We start from the raw sequence: 16,122 nt of genomic DNA, 5'->3' as shown, positions 1-16,122 counted from the left end.
TCCTCATGTAAATCCATCAACAATATTATAATATACTTCCACATATAATAATCGGGTTAGAGAGCATCCCATTAGACTAAATGTCTATTACATTGTTCTCCTTCAATTGGAAATGTGTATTATGAAAATAGTATTTTATTTCATGAGGATGAAGTGTGATAGCATTGGACTGTGTAAATATGAGCAGAGGCAGCTTATAGTCATGAGCATACATGTGCTTGTTGTAAACATGTTTGGCAAGTCACAAATAGCATTGTTAGCTAGTAACGATTTTATTTACTGTTCTCTAAAGTTTCAAAATATTTTGTAATCCTGCTTTTTCGAAGTTGGAATTTTTTAGAATAATATTATTTAGCACTGCTTTCTACAACAGGTGGAATATACCGGGAAAAAAAGAAATCAGGAATCTTAGTCTCTTATCACTTATACCAATTTTGCATCAAGCCTTTATTAAGTAATTCCTGAGTTATAGTATTAAGTAGGGAAGAATCAGTTTGAAGATATTGTATCTCTCTAACATTTGCAGTTTAATGTTGCAAACAGCTATACTTTTTATGGTTCTGAATTGTGACTCAGCTAAAACAGGAAGAATGGCTATTAGAAATATGCGTTGCTTATGGTCAGTGGTGTTGTAATATAAAAAAAATTCTGTATATGCTTAGCTTTTCATGGCAGTTTTTAAAGGACAGACCCCGTACTATGTTTCTCTATTTTTTTTTTCTGTTTTTTTTTTTGTTTGTTTTTTTTTTGTTGTTGTTGTTGTTGCGTTTCTTTCAAATAAAACCTACTTTTCTTCTTTTTTTGCCTTATCAATAGGGGCCGTGTACTGGGAATCAGCAAAGTCTGGCACACAGCAGGCTATGGGATGCTGTGGTTGGTTTTCTTCATGTGTTTGCCCACATGCAGATGAAGCTGTCCCAGGTATCTTTTTGTTTTTGTTTTTCTTTTTAAAGTCACTAACTTATAATAATGATAAAGTGTCTTGTTAGTGTGTTTGAATAACTAATTACCACAGTTAATAGTGGAGGTATGAGGAAAAATAAGAGACAGAGCTGACAGAATAAAACAAAGCTGAGGGTATAAATTACAGAGTCACAGTGCGCATGAGCAGCAGGCTTATAACAGGGTTCAATGAAGCTGAAAATGAAGCATATAACCTGAAATCAGAAAAAAGCAATCCATTTCCTATGTTTCATATCAAAGTTCTGCCTCCATATTTTCTGCAGTTTTGCACAAGCTTTTTATGTAGGATCTATCTTCCCTGTTCAGGTGCCTAGTTCAATGCAGACATCTAAGCCTTTTCTACTTTCAGTAGACAAAAATAGTAGTCTATCCTTAGAATATGGTGTAGAGGACTAGCACAGACAGCTCTTCAGAGCTAAAATTAGATGGGAAGAATCCTAACTTTAAGCAGTGTGTTTTTCAACTTGTTAACTTTTTAAAAGAATGCAGTTAGCCTTATATTATGCATCTTAATCGAAAGTCGAAAGCAATCCTGAGTTTTTAAAAATAATTTAACATTCTCAGAGAAGTGTCATAATCTTGAAAACATTTTAGTTGTTGTTAAGTAATAAAACTGTGAAGGCTATGAAGTTTTTAGATCTTTATTTACTTATAATGTATATGAAGTATCCATGTAAGTATTTTTGAATGTGTTGCATAAATGGAGGTAGTGTTGCTCAAATGGTTTTCCTACCAACCCTTGGGACTTTACCAGTGGAAGTAGGTCAGTTACTTAGATCTATGGACTTTTCTGCTGCAATTCTGGTTCTTATTTGTTACGGATAAACAGGTGTCACTTTCCAGTAGATAGCATCATAGTGAAAGTTGATTTTCAAAGTGATGCAATGAATTTTTCCTAAGGTGTCTTTCTAAGCCCGTGTACATATTATCGTCATTTTGGAACATCTTTGTTATTTTCAGAATAGAAAAAAACAATCAATGATTGGGTAGGCCACAGTGGTGACTATTGTGCTTTCTTCCTAAATCACCAAAGCAAGATGGAAACTAGTATACAAGTAGTTACAGACAGGAAGTCAAATACATAAGGTTAATTGTTGATTAAGAAATCTGATGTGATCGATGGCAAGATTTGTTTTCACAATAATGACAAGATTCTAGTCTCAGCTGTGTGCAGTGTGGTTTCGTACAATCTTTTAACTATTACATCTGGAAAATAATGATACCCTGCCACTTTGGAGAGAGCCAAGAAGCTTTGCTCAACAAAGTTCATTGTAGTGAGTGGAGTTACGCTGTTCTGTGTAATGACAGAAACACAGTCTGCTCCAAATGTATGACAAATAGAGATGGTGTCTTTCTCTTGAGTGGAGCTCAAGCTCTTGGGGACTTCCAGAGCTAACTTGGGCTGTTTTGTTCATTTATTCTTATTGCAAGAATGTACTAATTGCACTGTGTTCAAATACCATTTTTCAAAGGTGTTGAGTGTGGCTAAATGGATTTATGTTGTCATATGTTGTCATATGGCATCTTTCTATACCTGGGGTATGCCTAAGCTAATTTGGTCTTTGTTTTAAACCAGAAGTTTCCAGAGCAAAAGTTCCTCCCCACCAAAAAAATAATAAAAAAAATCAGTCACTTTGAATCATGTTACACTTTGTCTTCTGTGTGCTGCTGCCGTTATTGTTTTTACAAGGCTTTATAGCTGTGAACTTGATTATACTAACAGCAACACTATTTTAGCTGACATGAAACTTTACAGAGGCATCATCTGTGAGCCAGACGTACCTTATTATTGCTTTATTGGTGTTTTACCAGTTTTGACCCTAATAGCCTCTTAAATTCTAAGTCTCATTTTTATAGGGTGAAATCTGCATGCACATATATGAATGTCAAAGAAATCAATATATATATATATATATATTGTATTCATTATTTAGGATTCCAGTCAAATTGAATTACTGAAAGAATTAATGGATCTTCAGAAGGATATGGTTGTCATGTTGCTGTCTATGCTGGAAGGTAGGTAAAATGTAATTTGAAATTCTCTTTCACTATTGCTTTAGCAACATTTTCACCTTTGTGTTTAAGGTTCCATTTTCCTTTAGGTTTTTGATTTTTATGTATCAGTTGTGAGATGAGATGTGAGATCTTAAATTGCATGGAAGATTTATACAGTCCAGTTGATATCATTTATGTGACTTCTGAATGTCAGAATTGTATAGAATCCAGCTGTGACAGAAGTTTTACTTTGTTTCTGTGAATATGGCCTATCTTTTGGCTTAAGTGAGAAGGTTTTTTTTTTTTTTTTTAACTATTTAGGTTGAAATCCTAAATTCCAAGAACTGAGACATTTATCTATCATTTTATTAATAGCTTTGCTATATTGCATTTATTTTTATAATGTTCTTAGCCATGAAGAATAGGCTTTGATTTACCTCAGTTCAAGGTTCCTTATAACTAATAACAGAAATTATGGTTCCCCAGAGAATGTGATCATTGTCAAGAAATATTGCTATTTATGTATCTTCTTTCTGGTATCGTATTGGCAGACTAACAATAGACTACCAGTAGTAGACTACCCAGAAATACACAAGCATAGATGATCCAAAGATTTTCCTTTATGCTTCCTACATGTACTGCGTCACATTTATTATCTTGAGAGAACTGGGAGGGCAGCAAATGCAGCCTGGATTACAATGTAGCATGGATTGCTGATGCTTTGCTCACCTGAGGTAACTGAGAAGCAAAGTAATTCTTAGTACATGAAGGCAGTGCTCCATCAGGGACCTACTGAACTACTCATCCTAACCAATATGACACTGCTCTGTTTGTGTTGCACTACAGTAAAATTTATAGTATCACTCTTGAAAAGCTGCCTCATGTTTAGTACTTTAATAAACGTAACAGATGTGTGTGTCTGTGGCTTGTTAGTTATTTCTTTAATGGCAAATATTTGAGTCACTTACATCTTTTTCCAAGCCTTAGGGTAGTGCTATTAGTAAAAGATTCCTGATTTTACATCTGTTTTCCTCATAAAACTGTGTGATCCAATGGTTTATCAATCTTACTGTTTGATTATTTCACTAGTCTTTATTAAACACGTTGCCAAAATATTTGCTGCCATCAATATTTCTAATTTCATGTCATCACATCTAGGTAATGTTGTGAATGGAACTATTGGCAAGCAGATGGTTGATATGCTTGTGGAATCGTCCAACAATGTGGAGATGATTCTGAAGTTTTTTGATATGTTCTTAAAACTGAAGGATTTGACTTCCTCTGATGCATTCAAAGAGTATGACCCAGATGGTAAAGGCATAATTTCAAAAAGGGATTTCCACAAAGCAATGGAAAGCCATAAACATTACACTCAGTCTGAAACTGAGTTTCTGCTATCTTGTGCTGAAACTGATGAGAATGAGACTCTGGACTATGAGGAGTTTGTGAAACGGTTCCATGAACCTGCCAAAGACATTGGTTTCAATGTTGCTGTTCTCTTGACCAACCTCTCAGAACACATGCCCCATGATACCCGCTTGCAAACTTTTCTTGAACTGTCAGAGAGTGTGCTGAATTATTTTCAGCCTTTCCTTGGACGCATAGAAATCATGGGCAGTGCAAAGCGCATTGAACGAGTATATTTTGAAATAAGTGAGTCAAGTCGGACTCAGTGGGAGAAACCTCAGGTAAAAGAGTCAAAGAGGCAATTTATATTTGATGTTGTAAATGAAGGTGGGGAGAAAGAAAAGATGGAGCTTTTTGTTAATTTCTGTGAGGATACCATCTTTGAAATGCAACTGGCTGCCCAGATTTCTGAGTCAGATCTGAATGAAAGGTCAGCTAATAAAGAGGAAAATGAGAAAGATAAGCCTGAGGAGCAGGATCCTGGAATGGGTTTCTTCTCTCTTGTAACTATGAAGTTAGCATTAGTAGCTCTCAAGTATAATTTAATGACTCTTATGAAAATGCTTAGCATGAAAAGCCTGAAGAAACAGATGAAAAAAGTGAAGAAAATGACCATGAAGGACATGGTTATGGCTTTGTTTTCTTCCTACTGGAGCATTTTGATGGGCTTACTGCATTTTGCTTGTAGTGTCTTCCGGGGCTTCTTTCACATCATATGCAGTTTGCTGCTTGGAGGAAGCCTAGTAGAAGGAGCAAAGAAAATCAAGGTGGCCGAACTATTAGCTAATATGCCAGATCCCACGCAGGATGAGGTGCGTGGGGAAGGAGAAGAGGGGGAGAGGAAGCCCACAGAAACTGCATTGCCTACAGAAGACTTGACAGATTTGAGAACTTTATCAGATGAGAGTGATCTACTCTCGGATATATTTGGTTTGGATTTGAAACGGGAAGGTGGACAGTATAAATTGATCCCTCACAATCCAAATGCTGGTTTAAGTGATTTGCTGAGCACTCCTTCCTTAGCTCCAATGCCTGAAGAGCAGGAAAAAATCCAGGTAACTGTATCTTTTATTTCTATGCCTATGCTCTATGTTTATCATTTTCATATGCTAACTATAGTCTTGAAACAAAACTTGCATCTACATTTGCATGTGTTTTTTTTATTTTAGTGACGTTTTTAGGGAATCACATATAATCACTAAACCATATCCTCTCTGACATCATAAACTTCAATTCCCACAGCCTCCTCTAAGTAGGTGGTAATTTGGTTTCCTTCTAATTTAGTGCTAAAATGTCTCTTCAAAAATAAATATTGAAGCATCATCTTCTCTCAGAGCTTCACCAGTTAAAAAAAAAAAGTGTAATATTCTGCAGGCTGTGTATCCTTTTAACTAATTCTGTTCTGCATAATAATATTTAGACACTTTTTTTTTCCCTTAATCTGACTATCTGTAGGAACAAATGAAAGAAGATGAAAAGGAAGAGAAGGAGGAAACAAAATCTGAACCTGAAAAAGCAGAGTATGTATAACTCTAACCAGTGATCCTGCAAATTAGTTATTTTCATTAAAAAATCAGCTTTATTATCCTTCTTTTCCTTTAATTTTGTTTTAATTCACATTCCACTATTAAGATATGTATATAAATATATATATATATTTAATCCATCCTCCTCATCAGTAGGCATTTGCAAGGAAATGCCATGAAATCACTAAGAGATTTTATGAATTCCCCTCTTCCAGCTGCATCCTTTGTAATGTCAATTTAGTTTCTTTTAGAATTTACAGAACTCATAACGTAACTTGCTGCCTTTCCCCACAGGCATTAAAAGGTCACTGAACAACAGTTTCAGAAGGTAGTCCTAGGAGTTTACATGTTTATCCAAGGGGCAGTTTATTTACAAAGGCATAGCTGCAATGGTTCCAGAGTTCATTGAAAATTTTGATGGAATTGAATATACTTTTTAAAATATCTTGAATCTGCAAAATCATCGTTTTCTGAGAATCAAGTCTTTTGTTGGTCTGTTTTCACTGGGCTTAATTTCATCTGTTTGTTTAAGGTTTTCTTGGCAAGTCCAAAAATGAGAAGAAAATGTCTTGGAAAAATTTTAAGAGCACCTGTGTTACAGAGACTAATTATCTATCAGTGGTAGAGACTGACTCTTTTGCCCTTCCCGTTTGATATGACCTGTTTTGAGTTATTTAGATTTTGCATAACCTTATTATTCTGTTACAGTTACAGTTTTAAGGAATTACTGAGTCCTCTCACATCTTTATGGGGATCATTAGCATTGATAAATAATCATTTTAGTCTTTTTAAGACATGGTAAAATCAAATGTTAATGAGATTAGCTCAGAATAAAAATGCAAAACATAGGACTTGGCTTTAACCAGTGAAAAACTCTCCATCCCTTTTTTTTATGGTGGCTGATATATCACTGTTAAAATTTCAAGTGGATTCCTTAGTCTCAAGTTATCTCCGTATTGCTCTCCTGCAATGACAAACACTTGCCAGTAACAAAAAATCTTCTTCCTAATCAGTACGGCAAACTTCTAATGCAACCAGTACAACTTTGTGAAGGAGAGTCTTGCTGACTTTTGAAGGTCACTTCACTGTTGATTGCTCTGCTTGGCTGACTGTGTGGGTTGCAGTGATACCAGTATTCTCTGTGAAGAGTGGAAGTGCCTGGCACTGCCCTGAAGCCACTCGTAATGTAAGACAAACTTTCAAGTGAAAGTTTGTTGAGTATATTCTACTACGAAGCAACTTAGGATATCAGTTATTCTGTTTGTAGATAGATAAAGAGAAATTAATAATGTAACTAGTAAGTTGTCTCTCCCTCTGTTTTGGCATCAAATGGACTTCTGTGATCCTTTCATGTATCAGGCTGTCAGGTCAAATTAACTTCCAAAATAATTCTCAGTTCCTACGATTTTGTGCTTGGAGAAGGCAGCCCACTAGCAATGACTTTCTGTAATTAAGCAGCATGGTGATAATCACAGATTGAAATGCTGTCAAGCTTTCATATTTCTCTCTCCTCCTGGAGGGGTTACTTTTGTTGTCCTCATCTGGACAGAAATGCAGAATTTAAAACTTAAGGCTTGGCTTGTAAATACAAGAAGAACCAGTGTTCTGCAGTCTGCATGTCTGAACCATAGAGTTCAAGTGCATGAGGTTGGAGGGGAGTTCTTAGACATATAGAGATCTGTACAGACATTTGGCAGTATTAGCTGCACAATTATGAAACAGAGTTTCAGGTATAAAGTTTGGGAGATTCTTGGTTACCTGCTTCTACCATTTAGCAATTCTCACTTCAAGCTGACAAATCAGTAAGTTCAAATATCAGTACACTTAACCAGACTGTCACCCTTTCCAGTGCTTTATGCTGAAGATGGATGTCTATCCTTGTTATTCATACATGTGCAGTTCATGAATTACGACTACTTCAGCCTCCTAAAAAGTTGCAATGTCCTCTTGTAGGGTGTGGTTTAATTATTTTTTTTTCAATTTTATTAACTTGGCTTATTATTTTGGCTTCATTTCTATCCTAAGAGGAGAGGATGGAGAAAAAGAAGAGAAAGCCAAGGAAGACAAAGGGAAACAGAAATTAAGACAGCTTCATACTCATAGATATGGAGAACCTGAAGTTCAGGAATCGGCTTTCTGGAAGAAAATAATTGCATATCAACAAAAGCTTCTTGTAAGTTGTTTTCTACACTGTGTTTGTGCATTGGGAGGGATATGTACCATAAAATTTTGCTATCAAAATGAAAAAGACAAATTCGCATCTGCTAAGACTCATTCAATTCACAGTCACCCATGAATAGGACATAAAGGCAAAGGTTTAACTGTATTTTTTAGTGGAGGAAACAAGCAAACAAACAAAAAAACCAAACACACAAAACCAACAAATAATATATTAGACAAGATATTAACATAATAAGAAATGCAATTATTGGCTAAAATTCAGACTTTCAAAGATTCCTATCCATCAGTAGAAAATAGCCTAGTGTTTTTATGTGAAGGTGAGTACTTATTGAATCCAGAATTTTTAAAACAGCTTGTTAGCTTATAGGATTTCTGTTTTCCTGAGAAAAACTTTCTCAGGAAAACTTTCACTTTGGGAAATGTCAAGTTCCTCTGTCTAAACATTTTATTAAGATTTTCATGAAATAGCAAGTTCATATTTGAGAAATTTCTTAAATTCTGTGGAAAATAAGACGAGCTAAAATTGTAGAAATGTATATGAGTGTTTCAGTAACATATGGTATCTCTGAGTTGGATGCAGAACTATTTAAAATCCAAGCTTTTATTAGCTAAGATATATATAGGCATACATATTCTGAGAGGCTAGAATGAAATCCAAAGCAAAAAGATACAGGCTTTTGCTGTAGATCTAGTAGATATAATTGTGTAGGGTCAGCCTACATCTAACATGAGTAACATAACAGAAGTATAAAACTGCAATGACAATCTAAAGGAACTAGTTGCTTAAGTTTTGCTTTTGAACTCAGTGTCATTTTATAGGGTATCATTTAGCATCCATTCAAATTTCATTTATTTTTCTTCTAATAGTCTCATATACTAACTCACAAATAGTCTTCTATGTTTAGGGCTGAAAATGGAGGAATTTCCATGTAAGATTTAAAACAAAACATTGAAAATAGGTGCTGGAAAAGTTTCTGAATTGTAAGGAAGAGATAAGATACTTTTAACCTTAGTATGTAAGGTTTGGGTAAGAATTTCCTCACTGGCATAAGATTTTTCTTGAGATTTCCTGTGCTTTCACTGTTATTTTTGAAGGTTTTGAAATCAGAAGGAAGTAGGAAAACACGAAAAAATTATTTAAGGCAGAGTTTTCCAATCTTCTGGCTTTGAGGCCACTAAAGAAAAATAGTGTGTCTGATATTCTATTTATCACATGATCTGCCTGAAATAATGGGAAGTTCTGTAGTGAAATGTGGGTAAATATTTTTTTCAGATTGGGATTAAACATTCATGATACTTCAGATAATTTATTAGTTATGCAATATAGTTTATTTTATTTCCTAAAATAATTTTTAATAATTAATTTCAAGAATAATAATTATTAGGCAAGCAGTATTTATATTTTATTTTTTATTTCAGAACTATTTTGCTCGAAACTTTTATAACATGAGGATGTTGGCATTGTTTGTTGCTTTTGCCATCAACTTCATCCTGCTTTTCTACAAGGTAAGCTTATCACAATATTACTTAATGAAAAACATTCAGGTTTTGTGGACACTATGCTATGATTAAAATGCCTAGCCTAACAGATTAAATGCCTTCTTCAGACTGCCACTTTAGAGATCTAACAGTGATACTAATGTGTTTCTGTGAAGTAATAATGGACTTCCAAATAGCTATTTCCAAAGTTCCGTGCTGTGAGAGATGCAGCAAAGTGAAAGGTGTACCTCTGTCTCAGATGCTCCATTTTCCTGTACAGAGACTCAGCCAAGCCCAGCCTTCACTGGCAACTTAAGCTAGTACACGTCAGCTGAGATATTTTTTTTCGTGCCATCGTGCTCCCCTGAGAGGATGTGTACAGCAAGGGGAAGTCACATCATCTTAAACTGGCTATAATATAACTTATCCTCTTTGTCAAGGCCTTTACTATAGCTAATGCAACAGTAGATTTCCCAGACTTGAATCAGTTCCTGGAAGAGCCCTGCTGATAAGGATTACATATGGCAATGTCAGGACTTGACTGGGCTTCTTCCAGAAGGTCTATGCTCGTTCTTGAATTCAAGGTGATATGTATGGCCCACATTTGCAATGGAAAGAAAGTAAAAGAAAATCCACACTATCATAGATTGGTGTAGCATGATGAAAGGGTCTGTGTGAGGTATTCCCTGTGAACGTTTTTCTGCAGAAAATTATTTCCTCACGATTATGTTGTCCTTGGTAGGGTTGTTTTCACTTGTAGTGGTGTAAAACTCCTGTCAAAGGAATACACCTGCAATATTAAGATTTAAGTGATTTAAACAGGTCTCCACCTCTGCTGTGACAGAAGAAAAGGAAGTTCCTGTGGTGTCTACTGGAGAAAGTATGAAGTTGAACACCTTGGAGAGTGACAGCCAGAGGGTCATTGCAGTTCATTATGTCCTAGAAGAAAGCAGTGGCTACATGGAGCCCACGCTGCGGATTTTGGCCATCTTACACACAATCATCTCCTTCTTCTGCATCATAGGGTATTACTGTTTGAAAGTAAGAAAAACTGAACATTGTTTTTTCTTCTAGCTATGAACATTTTTGTCCTTTGACTGGTATAAGTTAGAATCAAGTTGTAGCAACTTTGCTTAAGCAGGTTGAGGAACCATGTAAAGAAACACCATTCTGTTAGTATAACCTTACATAGAAACCATGAGTTAGGTGAGTTGTGAATTCAGAAGGTTACAGGCCAGGGCCTGATTTCCTGGTCTGGCATTGGACTGTAGGTTCAGTATTTCCACAGTTACTGTTTCAGCCAGACAGTTATAGCAATAACTTGTATCACTTCTTGTGACTGTCAGCCGTGAATGGGCATGGCCAGAAGAAGCTGGATGACTGTATTACTAGTTTGTCAGCTGGCTTATTTGAAAAGCATACAGTACTTTGGAGTACCACTACTCTGGGTTGTGACTCTAGACAATCTCACTTTTCATATGCACTTTGAAATAATTGTATTTGTACAGGAACTTGAGCCTTTCTTAAAGGCATACTTTACAGAAGATCTCTGTTGGGGTGGTAAGAAATAAAGAAGCTGCCTGTAAAGGCAAAATGCTTCTTCTGATTTTGGAAGACCAAATGCCATACGTGTCTGGAGCCAGGAGACACACATCTGGGATGCACTTTCCTTCATTTTTGTGCTCTTCCCTGGGCAAACTCTAGAGGTCAAAGTGCAAGAAAGGATATTAAATAAATGGAACTTTGCTGACTCATTATGGCTGCTTATTTGTTTTTACAAGTATAATTTCTTAAGTATGATTTGTATGGACCTTGATATTTTTATGTTCCTCTCTTAAAGGATAATATTCTTTTTCTATGCCAAAAAGACATAATCTGCATTTGTAGCTGAGGCAAATGATCATCATGCTGTTGCATTAATTGTTTGATTTTCCTCTATACCTTAAGTTTCTCTGCAGATCAATACATACTATAACGTTTTCCTGTTTCACTGGTTGGCATGCACAGTGAAAGTTCGGATTTCTGGCTTTTGAGATGTCCTCTTCTCTTAACTCAGAGTTTTTCTTCTCTTGAACTCTATATGGTGCTTTCACACATCATTTTTCACAACTGCATTTGTTCTCTTACTAGAATGTACAATTACGCTGTATACTCTAGTTATGATTCTGAACACTGTGGTCTTTGTGCATTTGTACCTTCAGAGTGTTCTGGGCAGTTTTCAAGTCCTTTAATGTTTTGAAGTATTATTTCGTATGTGTTCAGTTTTCGTATTTAATTTTTCATAACTACCATCTTTTCTTATAGGTTTTCAGACATCTCAGAGCATTTTAACTAATTTCTGATATATTGATTTTTTCTTTTTCAACTGCAGGTTCCACTGGTTATTTTTAAGAGGGAAAAGGAAGTAGCAAGGAAATTGGAATTTGATGGGCTGTATATAACTGAACAGCCCTCAGAAGATGATATTAAAGGGCAATGGGATAGGCTTGTAATCAATACACAGTGAGTTTTTGCTTACTCTTGTTTCTATAACTTTGCAAGGAACTATTCTTCAGACTCCACAGTTATGCATTTGATGGTCCAGCTTGTCTGAAATAAATAGTTGAGGTTTTTACTTTTTTTTTTTTCCCCATATATTAAAAAAGATTTTAAGGAACTTTTTTTTTTTTTTTTTTTTTTTAGCAAGTACAGTGATGATTGTTTGTTGCTGTCAGTTCAAGAGTGAACTGTGGTTTGTATCCTTTTAGTGTCTCTTGAAGGCTTTTCTTTGGAACATCAACTCTCTGCCTTTTGGGATTATATGATCCAAATACTTCGGAACATTGGAGACATCAGCTCAGCTGCTCTTTCCCAGCCATGAGAATATGATAGGCTCAATGCCAATTGGTAACTTTCATTCCAGTGACTTCCCAAATGACTAGCTGGTGATAGCAGCAACGCAGAGCCTCTCAGAGCCTCTTAGAAACAAATCATTATATAATTTTTATGACATCTTAGTAGGTACTCTTCTTCATGATCATCTAAAAAGTAATCTCTTTTTTCATCTGTGTTTTTCAGGTCTTTTCCAAACAACTATTGGGACAAATTTGTAAAAAGAAAGGTAAGGCTTATTTTTAAAAATGTGTATGAAATTGAAGTAAAGTTTTAATGCATGTTCGTTTCATGTTTCAAAGGAGTGTAGTCCATACTGATTGAGTTATATTTGAAGAAGTGTATATTTCCATATTTATCATTTTAAGATACACAGTGTTGTTACCTTATGTAACAACTTATGTTTTGTGTAGTTTGGATAGCTATTCTTCACATGTTCCACATACAGCTTGTTGTATAAAACAGAAATTTCAAACACGTTCATGAAATTCTGTGGAGATGTGTACACTTGCATGTATATTACAACATACACAAGGTTTTGTTTTTGGCTGTGTACTTATATGTGTTAGAGGAAATATATTGTACTGAATCTGACAGCCTGAGAGAGCTATAGCAAGGCTACTATAATTCCATGGCCTCAGGTCCAAGCAGTGGAGAGTCTGAAGAAGTGGATAGTCTGCCAAGCAAGATAGAGGCTCCCTAGTGTAAACTTCTGTACAATGTATATTGCTCCATCAGCTGGGCTCACTCAGTCTGCCCAGTAGCTGCTCCTGGATTGCAGTCTCCCCAGTCAGTGACCCCTGGACATATGAGCCCCTGAGGCTGCTGCCCCACTTCAGTTGCTGGTACAGTCTTACTTGAATCCTCAGACGTGCATATTCAGCAGGTCATGATTCCCCATGTCCCATAACTTACCCCTCTGTACTCTGGCACCTAGAGCTGGCTCTTAGAGACCCACTCATCCCCTTGGTTCCAGACAGCTTCAACTCCTTGCAAGCTAGTCTGGCTTGACCTTTGCTAGAGACCACAGACTCACACACATGCATTCAATTCTACTGCACCATGGACATATAGTTCTCCCTAACCCATGGTTTGAATCCAGTTACTACACTCACACCATCATACACACATACACATGCACACAGAATAGAGAGTCTTTCACCCAGGAAAGAGAAAATAATTTTATAAGATGATGGGACAGATTGAGGTGATTAGGCACAATGCATAGCCAAACAACTGTACTGACCAGCAAACTAAATAAATCATACTGCCCCTTTTTATCCCCTAACCCGTCTGTTTCCGCATACCTATTCCTCCCCAAATCACATAAATCCATCCCCTTTCCCACTTCTGATTCTTCCCCATAACATCTAATAAGTCCTATGCAGTCCCCAAATACTCTTCCCTTGCATCCTGTAATGTATCCCACACCTCTAGGCAGCAACACCTGTTAGTCTGAAAGGTGTTCTGAAAAGCTTCTTCCAATGACTCAACTTGGCAGGTTTCATTCCTGGACATTTGGGGTTTGACTGTTCTGGGACAGCGCTGTCTGGGACCAGACAGGGTGTTAATTCCTCGAAAGTCTGTAGTATGGGTTTCTGCCTGCCATTGTGCCCCTGTGCTCCTCTGGGCTTGTGGAGATGGGCTATTGATGGGCTGATGACTCCTGTGATGGTCCTGGGAGTAGCTGGATAAGGTTTTGTTTAAACTCTTCCTGTTGTCTCTCTGTGCTCCTTTGTAGGTGTGCAGCAGAGCTTTTGTTGCATAACCTAATAATCTCTCTCAAAAGTAGTCCCCCATAACCAGAGACTGATGAAGTTTATTTCTTGTGAACATTATTTCAAATGCCTTCTCAGCTTGTTCCTAGAAAAATAAACATTATATATACTCCATATCTTCCAGCAAGAATCCTCATAGTGTGTTTGGTCACAATTGAAAAAGAGGGTGTTTATGTTGTTGGATCAGATTTACACCTCTTTCAGACCACTTTAATGCCAACCTTTAATCACTTCTGGAAACATGTTTTTTAAAATACTAGTAGCAATTCTGCTTTATAATAATTTTAGGTCAACCTGTCTAAAAAACACTTAGAGTTCTGTATTCACTTTGCTGTTGAATGTACTTTTTGCATATTTGAAGTTGTTACATACATATTCCTATCTGTCTGTCTAAACAAAGAGGAGGCAGTAGCTAGCACAGAGTACTCAGAAAAGAAAGGAGAAGTGTGCATTGCTTCTGTCAGTGTAGGAGGTTAAGGTTCATGGAAGGTTCCTATTAAAAGGAAAAGAGAGTGGTTTTAAATTGTATGGAAGGTTTAATACTTTGAGGAACTGCTCTGGACAAAGATAAGTACCTTCAAATGTTTTGCAAAGAATGTTTTATTTATGTATATATACACACACCCCTAAATCCAGGCTAGTGAATGGTCCACAGTCATGAAGCACTGCTTTCAGGCATGTGACAAAGATGTTTTGTGTCTAAAAATTATCAAAAATATCAACAAAGATTTAAAGCATTACTTATAAGAAAGATGGTAAAATACTATCTCTTACCTGTGGGAATCATTCAGTTATAATCTTGTTGCCCCAGATTTTGTATTTCTTTGGGTGGTGTTGATGAGAATTTTTTCTTAAAAATGGGAAGAGACAGATAACTGTGATGAGCTGTGCTTTCAGTGAGAATGATAGCAAATAACTGTTCATTTCCAGAAATGTTTCATGCGAAACGTTAAGTTTTGTAAGAAAGAGATATGGGATGGTTTGAATTCACTGAAAAACATTTTAGCTGTATCTTTCTGTTGAAGATCATGTGATTGTTACATACTCTTTATATATTAGTTAATAATGCAATGAATAATATATCACAAAATCATAAAATTACACAATAGTGCTAGTTAATAAGTGAGAACATCTTTCATAACGATTTCAAAATGAAATACTTTCCCTTTTTAAAAAAAATACAAAATTCCCAATCAACATGTTTAGGTTATTTAAAGAAACCTTCTAAACAGAATAAACACGTATTCTTTTTGTTATTTGTTAACTAGAAAGGGTTGAATACTACCTTCAAGAAATTTTACTTTTATCAGATCTTTTCATGTAGATAGGATATTTAAAACATCTTTTGCTTGTGTGAGCTCAACATTTTTTTTCAGTGACAATATTGATTTAGTTATTCTGCTTCTGCTGAGTTGCTTTTCTCTTCCTATTTTCATTAAATGAGTAGGAACATCATATCTTCAACGAGCCCTCTAGCCTCTATCAGTGATTGAAATTAATGAGAAAAAAAATGGTATGATAGACAGATGGACACAAACAGATGAAAAAGATCATGCATGTTAAACTTGTCTCTGAAACTAAAAAACCTTCTACCCAGCTGACTCTTTTGACTACTCCTCCTAAATTTAGGTCATGGATAAATACGGTGAGTTTTATGGCCGTGACAGAATCAGTGAGTTACTAGGAATGGACAAAGCTGCTCTTGATTTTAGTGATGCTCGAGAAAAGAAGAAACCAAAGAAGGATAGCTCCTTGTCTGCTGTGTAAGCATTTGCTTCTGGTTTGTTTGTTTGTTGTTGTTTTTGTTTAGTTTGGTGGTGGTGGTGGTTGTTTTATTTATTTATTTATTTAATGATTGATTTTGGTTAAAATCAAGAACTCAAGGTTTGTCATTTGGCTTTGAATTTTCTTGCTGTATGGCT

At 35.9% G+C, this 16,122-nt stretch overlaps 1 protein-coding gene across 4 annotated transcripts in view; it reads left to right on the top strand.

The window, feature by feature from the left end:
- Positions 1-16,122, top strand: part of RYR2 (ryanodine receptor 2) — a 423,080-nt gene that overhangs the window by 394,832 nt on the left and 12,126 nt on the right. For all 4 annotated transcript variants that reach the window (XM_080588287.1, XM_080588286.1, XM_080588285.1 and 1 more), the window contains 10 exons: positions 817-921; positions 2,898-2,979; positions 4,117-5,420; positions 5,821-5,885; positions 7,917-8,064; positions 9,492-9,578; positions 10,374-10,592; positions 11,923-12,053; positions 12,609-12,651; positions 15,830-15,963. In XM_080588287.1, the coding sequence (XP_080444413.1) occupies positions 817-921; positions 2,898-2,979; positions 4,117-5,420; positions 5,821-5,885; positions 7,917-8,064; positions 9,492-9,578; positions 10,374-10,592; positions 11,923-12,053; positions 12,609-12,651; positions 15,830-15,963 (2,318 nt within the window). The remainder of the gene's footprint in view (positions 1-816; positions 922-2,897; positions 2,980-4,116; positions 5,421-5,820; positions 5,886-7,916; positions 8,065-9,491; positions 9,579-10,373; positions 10,593-11,922; positions 12,054-12,608; positions 12,652-15,829; positions 15,964-16,122) is intronic.

This window comes from Anser brachyrhynchus, assembly GCF_964034855.1.
Source record: "Anser brachyrhynchus genome assembly, chromosome: 3".
NCBI lineage: Eukaryota > Metazoa > Chordata > Aves > Anseriformes > Anatidae > Anser > Anser brachyrhynchus.
Note: the sequence above shows the minus strand (reverse complement) of the source record. Positions and strands in the feature narration are given on the sequence as shown.